The following is a 12,915-nucleotide window of genomic DNA, read 5'->3' as shown; positions in this document are numbered from 1 at the left end:
GTGCTGATAAATATTGTCTCACTAATAACCATGAACAGGATATATTAAATTGTTAATGTAAATATACCATGATACACACCCCTGCTATGGTGTATGGTCTTAGAATCATTTTCAGACATATTTCTCTGAAAAAGTGTTGTTTTATTGTTTATTAACCAAGAATAGCAATGTTATGGTGCATATAAGATACAAAATAAATGATTACTGATGTGCCATTATATTCCATTCAGTACTCTAAATGTACTCTTATTTTTTTTCCAGTTTTTCTGCATTAAAAAAAATAATGAGTACATTCTCCTGATGTGGAAATAATATCTTGGGCCCTGATATACTTTATGCTGTTGCAGGTTATTTCCAATTTAGTGCGACAGTTACATTCCAGGAATTCTAGGAGGCCATACTGCCCTTATGGCCATTGGTTGGCAGACCACATACAGATTAATGCAGATAAGGTAAAACTGGCAAAATGATCACCAACTGATAACAGTAATTCAGTAAATTTAACGATTAAGTAACGAAATGATTCTTCTATGGAAATCCTATATAAAATCATGTATATGTTTCTTGTATTCATATACATGTTTATATCATACTTATCATATGCTATTTTTTAAATAGAAATTCACATGAATCAGTTAATTTAAATGAGTCAGTATTGTCAAGCATATTAATTGAAATCAAAATAGCTGTAATGATTTTTTGGTTGCTATGACTTGAAGAAAGAAATACTCAAATATCTATTCTGTCTCTATTTAGCCCTCACAGATTTATCGGGCCCAGAATGCTGTGTTTGTGAGGAGGCCATTTGGTGTCCTCAGGACTCTAACAAAGACAAACTTTGGTAAGTTGTGTAGAAAACCTAATAGACAGCACAAGACATTTCAAAACATTTTGAGCACTAATTTAGTTTTAAACAATGTTGACAATATCAAACAATGAGGACCTAAGACTACATCATTACAAATTTATGTTGTAGTATTTCCCACTTTGTTACTTATAGAAGATGATGGGCCACCATTAGCCAACCGGGATGTGAGGAATCTAGTCATTCTTACTGAGCTCCCATTTGTTGTCTCCTTTTTCGACAGGGTCAAAGTGAGTACTCTAATGTCAATTGAAGTCAAGCTATCAGCTGATGAATTCTGTATGCATTTAGTATGTTGGTCAGTTCTGCCATTTGTAGTGACAGAGATGTTTCAAGGTAATGAAGTCATATGAGTTGAAGAGTATTTTTAATTAAAGTTCATTAGATATGTTTTGTTTTTCTTTAATTTCTGATAATGATAACAGTGAATAATGCCCCCATGTTATTTGCCTAGTCCAACTCTGTAGTTGGTGTTTTGCAAATGTGGCATTGAAAATCATAAACTTACACATGTTCCAGATTGGTCTAAGATTTCATATTTTTAATTAATTTTGTGCTATTTTAACATTGCAGATGAATTAACTCCAATCTGTTTCTTTTTTCGTTTGACTTTGTCCATGAGGAATAGACATTTGTTACCAGTATCTCGAACCATCCTCCACAGGAGATCTCAGCTCCAATTAAATTATCTGACATCATCTTCAATGACAGTATAATCAAATGACATTAATCTGACTGCCTCAGAAACTGGTTAACTGCACTTTTTACACTCAGGATGCTGGTCATTAGTGTTTACAATCAGAATAATATCAAAGAATGATTTTAAATGATGATTAATATAATCTGAACCTCCTGTCTTCCCACCTCACATATATAAACAAAGAACAAGATATATATCGATAAACATAAAAATATCTATGTCTATTTTTTTCACTTATCACCCAGTCTTGATATGTTTGATAATGAAGGACATTCAGGTGAGATTCTATGTGTATTTTACATGCATAACTCCTGTAATTCACAGATCCTGCAGCGCCTAATAAATGCTGACAAGGAGGAATCTCAGGGTGATATGTCCAACTTTATGATGGGTCCGTCAATCAATGTCATGATCAGGAGAAACTACATATATGAAGATGCATTTGAAAAACTTTCCCCTGAAAATGGTAAGCAGTCATATTTTGGGGGGAGGGGGAGGAGGGGACATGTTATTTACTTCTTGTTATTTTTGTTTGAGGGGTGGGTGGGTTTCTTTTAATAGCCATCAACATTCCTAGAGATGAATGTTTATTAATCATCAGTTATATCAGACACGTATCATAAGACATATGTCGGTATGTTCTCTGATTGTACATATATCATTATCTATTTCTTGACAATAACGACATTATTTGTATGTGTTAACATGTGTTTAGTCGGTTTATCATTATTTTCTTCTTCCATCAAGAGCCCAACATGAAGCTAAAGATGAGGATACAGCTAATAAACGCAGCAGGTCTGGATGAGGCTGGCATAGATGGGGGTGGTATCTTCCGAGAATTCCTGTCCGAACTTCTCAAGACTGGTTTTGATCCTAACAGGGGCTTTTTCAAGTATACAGTGGACAGACTGCTGTACCCCAACCCACAGGCTCAAGTGCTGGTTGAGGACTACACAAAGCATTACTACTTTCTTGGTCGCATGCTCGGCAAGGTAGGACAACTGCTGGATCAGGTGGCTAAGCGTGTTTTCAAAAGAATCTAAAAGGGGGTGTCCCAAAAGTGGTCAGCCTCACCTGGACAATAAAAAAATGCAACTGTTTCTACATATTATCTGTCAAGCTCAACCAAATTGTTTTTGCCATGTTCGAGTCTCATGATTCCCATTTTGTTTGACTTTTTATCTACCAACAAAAAACTCAAGTTTTTCCTATCCTGACTCATGCTTTCTTGCTTATCTCCCCTTCCTTCGGAATGGTTAGTAGAAACTTGAATCCCTTCAAATTCAGTAGAAGCAAACGTACAATCACTCCCCATAGCCCGCTCCCTTTCCTAACAAAACCACTCACATGAACAACAGCATGGCACACATCACTCACTCCTGAATTGTGTTACACTATTGCAGCAATCCTTTGTTTACGGGGTTCTACAGCTACACGTGCCACATCTAATAAAGTATCGTTGTTAAAATGGTTTAGTTTCACTGAGAAAATATCCAAAATTGTGTAACACTATTACGGCAATCCTTTGTTTACATGGTTGTACGGCTACACGTGCTGTCATTGAAGCCTTATGGAGAGAAACTGATGCATCTGTTTTTAAATATAAATATGTATTGTCATAAACCTTCCTGTCACAGTTGTAGAGGAATATTTACAGTGTAAAAGAGTATAAAACCGTGCCGAATCACTTGTGTTATGCCAGTCTGTGCCTTTTTATGAATATGTGTGTTTGTTTACAAACAAGAGAAAAGTGAGGTCACATGATATGCAAATTAGCCTGTGGCAATGATGTTATGCTAAGTCATCGCTGTGCTAGAGTGTGGCTCTATTTCTTACCAGTCTTCTACATCATTGTAATGTGCAGAGTTGTGTCCCTTCGTAAACATGCCCTTGTGTTTGTCTGCATAATGTAATCTCCATTACCTCAATGATCCAGGCAAAATCTATATCATAGCTTTGATCAAATACCTGCAGTCTTGAAATACAAATAACTCAACCTATGATTGAGTCTCAGGGACTCCAGCATCCAGTGCATTTCACTGCTTTTGTTATGGATGTTGGCAGTTTTTCACTCTATTCCAGTAATGCATTTGTTATTCCTGTTGCTTATTTGTGTGTCTTCTCCTTGCTAGGCAATCTATGAAAACATGCTGGTGGAGCTTCCCTTTGCCAGTTTCTTTCTGGCAAAGATGCTGAGTCGACATAGCGCCAATCTTGACATCCACCATTTGCAGTCAATGGACCCTGTCATGTACAAGTGAGTTATTCAGGAGTATCATCAATTATTTAAGACTTAAAAGTTTTTTTTGGGGTTTATTACTCATCTGACCAAAGTCTGGTCTTATATGTTGCTGTATTGGAATTATATTTCAGTAATTTCAGGCACACTCTCTGGTAGGTATATTATGTGACATCAAATAGTTGTGACTTAAGTAAAATAGATTTTTCATGATTTCTAGGAACCTTTTATTCTTGAAGACATATGATGGGGATGTGTCAGATCTGGGTCTCGACTTCACAGTAGTTAACAGTGAATTTGGAGAGACTGTGGTAAGTTTGTACTTAAGTGACAAGTACTAGTATGTCATAGTGCCAGTAACAAATGTTGGAAGTTAGCTTACAAGCCAATACAATCATTGAGGAGACCCCAAGAAACAACAGATTTCAAGGAGAATATTCAGAATCTGCTTGATATTCAGATTTGAAAGTGGATCAACAATGCTGTTTAAATTAATTTCTTTTGCTCAGTTGCGAAAATGTCTGTGCATATTCATGTCAGTATGTGTATTCTGCCAATGCTAAGCTATATCTGAAGTACACCAGGGGAGCATATATTTCACTTATTTTAAAGTGGTTATTTATCATTATTTAATGAAAGGTTTTGCAATGGTCTTTATATTATTGTGAGACAAGTTTGAAGATGTGTGCCACTGAAACTTTCATGCCTTCTCAGTTAGAAGAGTTAAAGCCAGGAGGCAAGAACATTGCTGTGACAGCCAACAACCGGATCGAGTATATACACCTCATGGCTGACTACAAAATCAATAAACAGGTAGGCTAAATGTGACCTATCATGCACCTTTTGTGATATCCTTCATGCAAATGAAATTACAAAATGACCTTTTGATGTATCTTGTCATTCATGAAAATGAATCCCAGTAGAACCACAATGTTTACTTTTGAAGTTGTTTGACATTTGCTGAGAATGCATAACATTTGTGTTTTGCAAACCATGCTTGATGTTCGAGGTGACTGAACAGATTGAGTGTTTGGGCTTGCTTATTTGGTATCCCAACTGCGTGGATAATGCATTTAATGTCAGTCAATGGATTGTCTGAAACAATTATATAATACACCTTCATTATATTATGTGACTGGAAACTCATTAGGAGCAGATACATTGGAGATATTGTACTGACTCAGGTAAGGATTGCCAAAAAGGGAAATGTATAACATTGAAAATTACAGTAATCCTTTTTCTTGTCTGTAGATCCGCACCCACTGTACAGCATTTCGACAAGGGATGGCTGATGTCATCTCCATTGAATGGCTTCAGATGTTTGATCCCACAGAACTTCAGGTCCTGATCTCTGGGGCAACCGTCCCGATAGACACTGATGACCTTCGTCGTCACACAAACTACTCAGGTACGATTTGTTGTAGTGAATTATGTATTCTTCTTTGAATCCATCATGCTGCTCTTGCTCCTCCTGTGAACATCAACCTTAGAATTGGTCTTCATTTATTGCAGTGTTATGTAGAGGGGTGCTTGTGATATCAATTACTAAATTGTATGGTAAGATTCAATATTCTTCCAAGTTGCTGTCATGTTGTTGTGATATTACCAGATGAATTTTTAAACAGATGGACAACACTTTAGACTGACTATTGTTGTGATATTGCCAGGTGATTTTTAAACAGACGGACAATACCTTAGCTCAACAAATGTTTGACAAGGAGACATCATGTATCAATGCAGAATAATTGCTTACATATAAGGTGGAAGGTGAAGATAAATTGAGAAATAGCTGCTTGTATGTGCAACAGGACTCTAATATTTATGGCTGAAATCTTCCAAATTTGTTTCATTAGGCAACTGTCCTAATCATTCAGTACAAAATCTTACATCACACTGTGTATTGCTTCCTATGGCAATAGGTATTATGTTGAAACTTGAAGTATCATTACAGTTGATTCAGTGGCCAAAACATTTCTCTGTAATAAGATCATTCATGGGGAACTTTTCCACAACATACTGGTGCACATGTATTATGTAGCTTGTATTAAAGTGTTGATGTTCTCTGACCTGTGACCAGTATGTAATGGATACCACAGAAAGTGGAAGGTGTGTTCTGGTATTTTTTAGACGGCGGGGTAGACTTGTGGTAAAAGCATTTTCTTGTCACTCTGAAGACCCAGGTTCGATTCTCCACATAGGTGAGATGTGTGAAGCAATGTTGCTGGAATATTGGTACAAGCAGCGTAAAACGCAACTCACTCACATTCAGGTATTGTACATGTGTTCCAGGCGGTTACACCGAAGACCACAATGTCATCAAGATGTTCTGGAACGCTGTGGCAACATTCACAGATCAGCAGAAACGACAACTCCTGAAGTTTGTCACCAGCTGCTCTAGGCCTCCACTGCTGGGTTTTAAGGTAGGCACTTTGTTGAGGCAAGCAGCAGTCATGTGTTTGTTCTGTATTAAATGATAAGATAAGGAGTTTTCAAATCTTAGTTTGAATTGCTCTCTAATTATGCTAATATCCCATCCTGTCATTAAAAGGTCCTCAAATGTTGGTGTACCACTACCAATCTTCAAAGGTCTCTCTGTGGTAACAGAATCAGAAATTTAATCATAATATTAAATGAACACATCTTGTTCATACAACCTGTGCGCTACATTGGTACACCTTATGATCATTAGGTATATTCTTAAAGATTCAGATACATCAAGTTATGATACATTCATGGTCAGATCTGTGTCATGTATTTTAGGACTTGTACCCAGCCTTCTGCATTCACAATGCTGGAAAAGATCCTGAACGACTTCCAACAGCAAGCACCTGCATGAACCTGCTCAAACTGCCAGAAGTGGAGGATGAGGTGATGCTAAGGACGAAGCTCCTCTACGCTGTTGAGTCAGACTCAGGATTTGAACTGAGTTAGTGATTGGACAACAGAATCATATCATAATCTGAACATACAAACTCTGTAGACAGTCCCTGGATGATGTGATCATATCAAACTTGCTTACACATAGAATGGATTGCAGCTGCTCTTGAGAGACTTTGTGATACACTGTACAAGGTCTGTGGATATGTGGGTTGTGTCTGAGACAGAGATTCTGATGCAGACATGTTATTCTGGTGCTTTGAGCATAGTTTTTTCAACTCCGACTTATCAAAAGTAGGGTCAAATTTCAGTACACAATTACACAGGATTGATTGTGTGTATGCTATATATGCATGCTGTAGACTATATTTCATGTGTCCCATCAATGTCACCAGTTGACAAGCTGGTTGTAATACTTGTTCTTTTATCATGAACCCATCAAGGCTAAGACCCTGAGACTAGCGGGACTGGTTTGTTTGGGTCTGTGACTGCTGGATGTGGGTTTGATCTGGCTTCAGCAATCACTTGTTAATTGATTGCTGCATTCATCTCACTGTGTCTTTAACCCTGGCTGAAGTTGTTTGCATGTCATAGACTAGTACATGTGAATATTGTTACATAATCAAAATATGGTTATGCATCAAAATCTTTTGAATGGCACAAATGCTGAAACTTTCAGGAAAATATAGACTGATCTTCATCATATAATGATCATTTTTAGAATTTTTTTTACTTCACCGTTTTTAGAATTTGATCATGTCTAATTTCAAATCTCATTTGAACCACCTTTTGAAATGAAAAGTACTCTTGAAAGTATTTGGTATATTTTCACATACAAATTGCCAGTATTTCAACATGATTACATGATTGTCGGTATAAAAACTCGTTACAAAGGTAGGAATCACATTGATATCATATTCCATGGACAAAAGCCATGATTCAGAGACTTGTCCAATCATTTTCAAACAAGAGATCTAGTTCAGTTGGTTATGATCTGCATACCATAATAAGATAAGTTAAGATCATTTCAGAGATCTTTTTGAAGGGTACTGTTTGTGAATATTTGATAATTTGTATTTATACATGTTGAAGATAACCAGTAATTAGTAATGTTTGTTATTTTGATGTATTGTCTATTTACAAAGTTCAAATAATCAAAAGACTCTGTATTAAAGTCACATATGAGCATATATATCTGAGTGAAGATTGTTTATGTGTAGACAAGTTTTTACTGTATATTTGTAACATTTGCATATAAATATCACAAACCAAATGATTCTGCTAACTGTATATAGAATATTTAGACCACATATTATTTTTGGTTGGTTTATGAACCTGGACCCCGTTTCACAAAACTCTCGTAAGCCTAAGGCCTTGTAACTTTTCTCATAGCATTTGCACCTCCTATGTTACAGTATGCCAGGTACAAATGCTACGAGAAAAGTTGCAAAACCTTAGGCTTATGAGAGTTTTGTGAAACGGGACCCAGACCAACAAAATCACCCAGAAATAAGAAAAGGCTGACTTTCAACCAAATTGTTTTCGGACATATTTGTTTTACTACTGGTTGGATTGAAGAAACACAAGGGCTTATTATCTCTGTTCATAAGAACGTCTGATTATTTTGTCTCAAACTCTGTATTTTCACAAAACAAAACCTATCATTATATTTCAATACAGGGCCAAGTTAAAACTGGTTTGTTTTTCATGTATTAGTAGCAATACTAATTTTGAAGGGATTTTTTTCTGATCATTTACAGTGAATACTAACCAATATTGTTGTAAAGCAGCTAAATAGAAATAAGGCCTTAAAATGCTTAAAGTAAATTATTATGTCTTGAAATGTTGTCACCTGACCACTTATTTCCATTGTCAACATCCACACCTCAATATCAATTGTGCTTCTCCTTGAACATAAATGTGATCTGTGAATTTGATTATGTTTACTTTGATTACTGACAAACTATTCATGAACTGCTTTGACAAAAACTGCTTTTGTTGTGTTCTCATTGAAGTGCTGTGGGCTTGCTAAGGAATGTTTAAACTGTTTGATCACAGTCCTAGTTGCTAGACAGGCTCTTGAACAAGGAAGGCTGATGGTAGCATGGAGATGGTAGCATAGTGGTTAAAGCATTCGCTCATCACACCAAAGACCCAGGTTCAATTCCCCACGTGGGTGAGAAGGCTATGTCTGGTGTCGCCTGCCATGGTGAAAAAAAAAGACAAAAACTGATATTGCTGGAATATTGCTAAAAGCGACGGAAAGCTGAATTCATAGATCATTCTCTTTTGAGCATGGCTTTGTGCCTACTTCCAGTCTAGGCTTAGATACCACCATATTAAGAGCACTGGCAGAGACACTTTGTACCTAGCTCCCATATTGGAGCTGAACACCAAAGTGGATGACAGCGTGCCATGATACCTATTCAGCATCAGACATAGTTCATATTAATCACTTGTTTGTGTCCATTTGTGCAATACAGCCTAGGTCCCTAGCAACAATTGCTTGTCGTAAGAGGCAGGTTGATGATTCTGGAGGTGAGGCTCAGTGTCTGGTTGACTTGGTGTGTCATCTTATGCAGACAGTATAGATAATTTCCCAGTTATCCATCACTGGATGGTCAAGATCAAGTAGCATGATACCGCCATCATAGTGCACTAATTGACAAGAGCGTGATTGTATAAAGGTAATCAGGTTGTTAGGAAGTTCACCTGATTATACTTTGCACATATGCACTCATGCCAAAACGATGGCTTTGTTTCGTAGAGCTAATGAAAAATGACTGACTAACCTGTTTGTCTTCATGATAATTGGAGACGTTTCATTATCACAGAGCCCATTGACTGCCTGCATCGATAAATTTGCAATGAATTCCTGTAGACATTTGTGGTTGTGGAGAAGCACCACTGATGCTCAACTGTGCATGCATGTTATTGGCTGTCTGCACTTGTTAATGAACACTGTATCATTATATGACTGCATAAAGGTTTATGCAGTACTGAGTTCTCACTTTGATAAAGTAATAATTTTTTAATCACGTTTTTCAGATGTACAGCTGTTGCTTGTTCCCTTGTCTTCTGCTCTCTTTTCCTTTATGCAGTAATGTAGGCTTAAAGTTTTAACATGGTTAAGTGGCTTAGATAGTAATATTATAGGGTAGAGAGACACAGAGCCAAGCAGTTTGGCTTGGCTCAGTGAAGGCATAGTGTCTGGACAAGTTATGCTAAGTGTATCAGACATGTGAGTAGTCACGCAACAGCAACATGTTCACATATTCATTTATCACAAAGTAAATTTGTGATGCAGTGTCACCATATTCTGCACATTTAAACTACGACAGGACTTAAATACTTTTAAGAATAGTGTCAACATGAATACCTTCTCTTCAGAAGGACATTTCTCCATTATTTGCGACATTTACAGTAATATGTAGAGTTATGTCCCTTGGGTACCACTAGAGTTTGATATGTCAACACCAGCCCTGCTCATGTAATTTGGGATACTCTGCAGTTTTTTGCAATTCACCGTGTCACTTAGCAAATCTAACAACAAGAATGTTGGTTAAATCCTGTGAAAGGTCCTTTGTGTTTTTGTGAAGAACATAGTTGCATAGTGGGCAAAGCATATGATCAGTTACTTGGTGATGCATTCTCAATATAGATATTGTTCACATATAGAACCTGACAAAGCCACATAACCAGTTACCTCGTTGCTATGTTCTGCATTATGTCTACAAAGTAGTAAACATACAGTTTCCTCCTTATTTAACATCTGAATTGTTCGCACACTGAAATATTAAATATGGATTATTGAATGTAGATTTATGCTGAGTAAGTGATTATCCCCATACATTCCAACAAATAATACAGTGATATTAATAGATTCACTTTAGGCTATATTCATTAGAGTGAATAGCCATGATAACATATATAATTCATAGGGCAAAAGTTTACCAAATGGAAAAACCATAAAGTGTTTTAACTTTTGTTTGCATGAGAATATAGAAAATATTAAATATATGTGTATGGAGCTAGCGCCTAATGGAGATTGACAGTGGGACAGCTGAATCCCACCCACTTCCCTACATGAGTACAGTGGGACAGCTGAATCCCACCCACTTCCCTACATGAGTACAGTGGGACAGCTGATTCCAACCCACTTCCCTACATGAGTACAGTGGGACAGCTGATTCCAACCCACTTCCCTACATGAGTACAGTGGGACAGCTGAATCCCACCCACTTCCCTACACGAGTACAGTGGGACAGCTGATTCCAACCCACTTCCCTACATGAGTACAGTGGGACAGCTGATTCCAACCCACTTCCCTACATGAGTACAGTGGGACAGCTGATTCCAACCCACTTCCCTACATGAGTACAGTGTGACAGCTGATTCCAACCCACTTCCCTACATGAGTACAGTGGGACAGCTGAATCCCACCCACTTCCCTACATGAGTACAGTGGGACAGCTGATTCCAACCCACTTCCCTACATGAGTACAGTGAGGCAGCTAAACCCAACCCACTTACCCACATGGGTACAGTGAGACTGCCAAAGCCCACCCACCCTTATTAGTACAGTGAATCTGCCAAATCCCACCTTCAATAACATATACTGAGTCTACCACTTAAAAATGTATGACCATAATCAATACATGGAGAAGTTAGCTGGTATGTCATGCTTTGCAAAAAAGCAAAAATGAAAGGTTAAATTTTACATTGGCAGTTCATGGCATCCTAGGTATGGCACTGAGGCATCTTAACAAGACTTATAATCTGGCATACCAAGTGTGGTTGGCACCGTCCACAAGTGAATCTAGTTATTAGTGATCCACCATGATGTTGCTGCAGTTCTGCTGAAACAGGTGCAATATTTCCCTTAACCACTGCTACCTTTGCTAAAGACCTTGGTTTCCTGCACCTCACATGCATGGTTCATAGAGCTCAGTTTTAATGCGTTTGGCTGAAGCTATGCTTATCAGCTTCAATCAAGTTAAAACACTAACTCCACTGAACTGTATGCAGGGATCAGTTCTATTAGTTTATATGTGTAATATGGTCATAACACTGCTTTTACACTATTTTATCTGAATGTGTTTCTTCTCAGTGTATTGGAGGAGATGCGATTGATGATTGACTGGGAGATAATGTTTGTTGTATTTGCTGTGATCAATACCAAACACTGAATAAACCTAATTCAAACACTGAAAGAGTCTTTCCTGTCTTGGATGCTAATCAATAACAGTTCATCCCCTTAATAAGGAGTTAATAGAAGAGAGATAAATGTTGAAAAAACACAACAGAATGTAGTGTAGAGAATGCAATGCAGTATCTCAGATGGATGAAAAGGGAGATATTTTGCTTCACCATTTCAGTTTAAAATTCATTTTTCCATTCTGTTCATGAAAGAAACATTTCTATACTTTAATACATATTACTCATACCATGTGCATTCATGACAACTCTCAAAATTATACTTTGAACTACATTTATTTATCAAACATGTAAAAAGTAACAAGTGGTCAAATATATAGCTTGTAAGTATGAACATTGTACCATTTGTCTGTAAAGCTTCAAAACCAAAACTCTCAACAAAATAATGTCTTGTGTATAAACAGAAAACAACACACAGAAAACAATGAAAGAACACAACTTTTGGAAAAGAAAAAGTCATTGTTTCATTAGTAACATGATCACTGAAAAATTAAAATGCCTGGAAAGGTACACTAATGGTTCATGGCCGGGAAGGCTAAAATCAAGCCTTCACAGTACTTGTCAAATAATGTTATGGCTGAATGAACACAGCACGCCTCACTTAGAGGCTCTGACAAACTACAAAGAAAAGTGGAATGAAAGTAGCTAAAGTGGACAATCATTAAAAAAATAGAGATATTTACATATATTCACGTCTCCTTCATTATACATTTGACATTAAATTGTCATTATCCCTGGTAAATCACATTTCTGTAACTCTGTCTTCAAGTTTAAGAAAATTTGAGAAGTTATGGCACATGGTCTATGTGGACGATGATGTCTCCACGATCATAGTGCAGGGTATGGTTTATGATGAATTTGGTAGAGCCCCATTAAATATGAAAATCAATATGTTGTCCCTATTTTGAAATTAGAACCTCACATCTAAATCTTTTGATAGAAACTGGCAGATGGCTCAACATACAGAGAGAAGAAAAATTATGTAGGCTGTAATTTTGGTGTTAAATTCCATTATTT

The 12,915-nt window shown here is 37.0% G+C and overlaps 1 protein-coding gene across 1 annotated transcript in view; it reads left to right on the top strand.

Annotated features, from left to right (window-relative positions):
* The window catches only part of LOC137291587 (ubiquitin-protein ligase E3C-like), a 44,865-nt gene extending 32,971 nt beyond the window's left edge, over window positions 1–11,894 (top strand). Inside the window, exons 14-24 of the mRNA XM_067822969.1 lie at window positions 348–452; window positions 757–841; window positions 1,001–1,095; window positions 1,890–2,031; window positions 2,313–2,557; window positions 3,698–3,822; window positions 4,025–4,115; window positions 4,519–4,617; window positions 5,056–5,212; window positions 6,094–6,224; window positions 6,565–11,894. Of these exons, the coding sequence (XP_067679070.1) occupies window positions 348–452; window positions 757–841; window positions 1,001–1,095; window positions 1,890–2,031; window positions 2,313–2,557; window positions 3,698–3,822; window positions 4,025–4,115; window positions 4,519–4,617; window positions 5,056–5,212; window positions 6,094–6,224; window positions 6,565–6,735 (1,446 nt within the window). The 3' untranslated portion in view covers window positions 6,736–11,894. The remainder of the gene's footprint in view (window positions 1–347; window positions 453–756; window positions 842–1,000; window positions 1,096–1,889; window positions 2,032–2,312; window positions 2,558–3,697; window positions 3,823–4,024; window positions 4,116–4,518; window positions 4,618–5,055; window positions 5,213–6,093; window positions 6,225–6,564) is intronic.
* The last annotated feature ends 1,021 nt before the right edge of the window (window positions 11,895–12,915 follow it).

The sequence above is a fragment of the Haliotis asinina genome, chromosome 7 (assembly GCF_037392515.1).
Source record: "Haliotis asinina isolate JCU_RB_2024 chromosome 7, JCU_Hal_asi_v2, whole genome shotgun sequence".
NCBI lineage: Eukaryota > Metazoa > Mollusca > Gastropoda > Lepetellida > Haliotidae > Haliotis > Haliotis asinina.
Note: the sequence above shows the minus strand (reverse complement) of the source record. Positions and strands in the feature narration are given on the sequence as shown.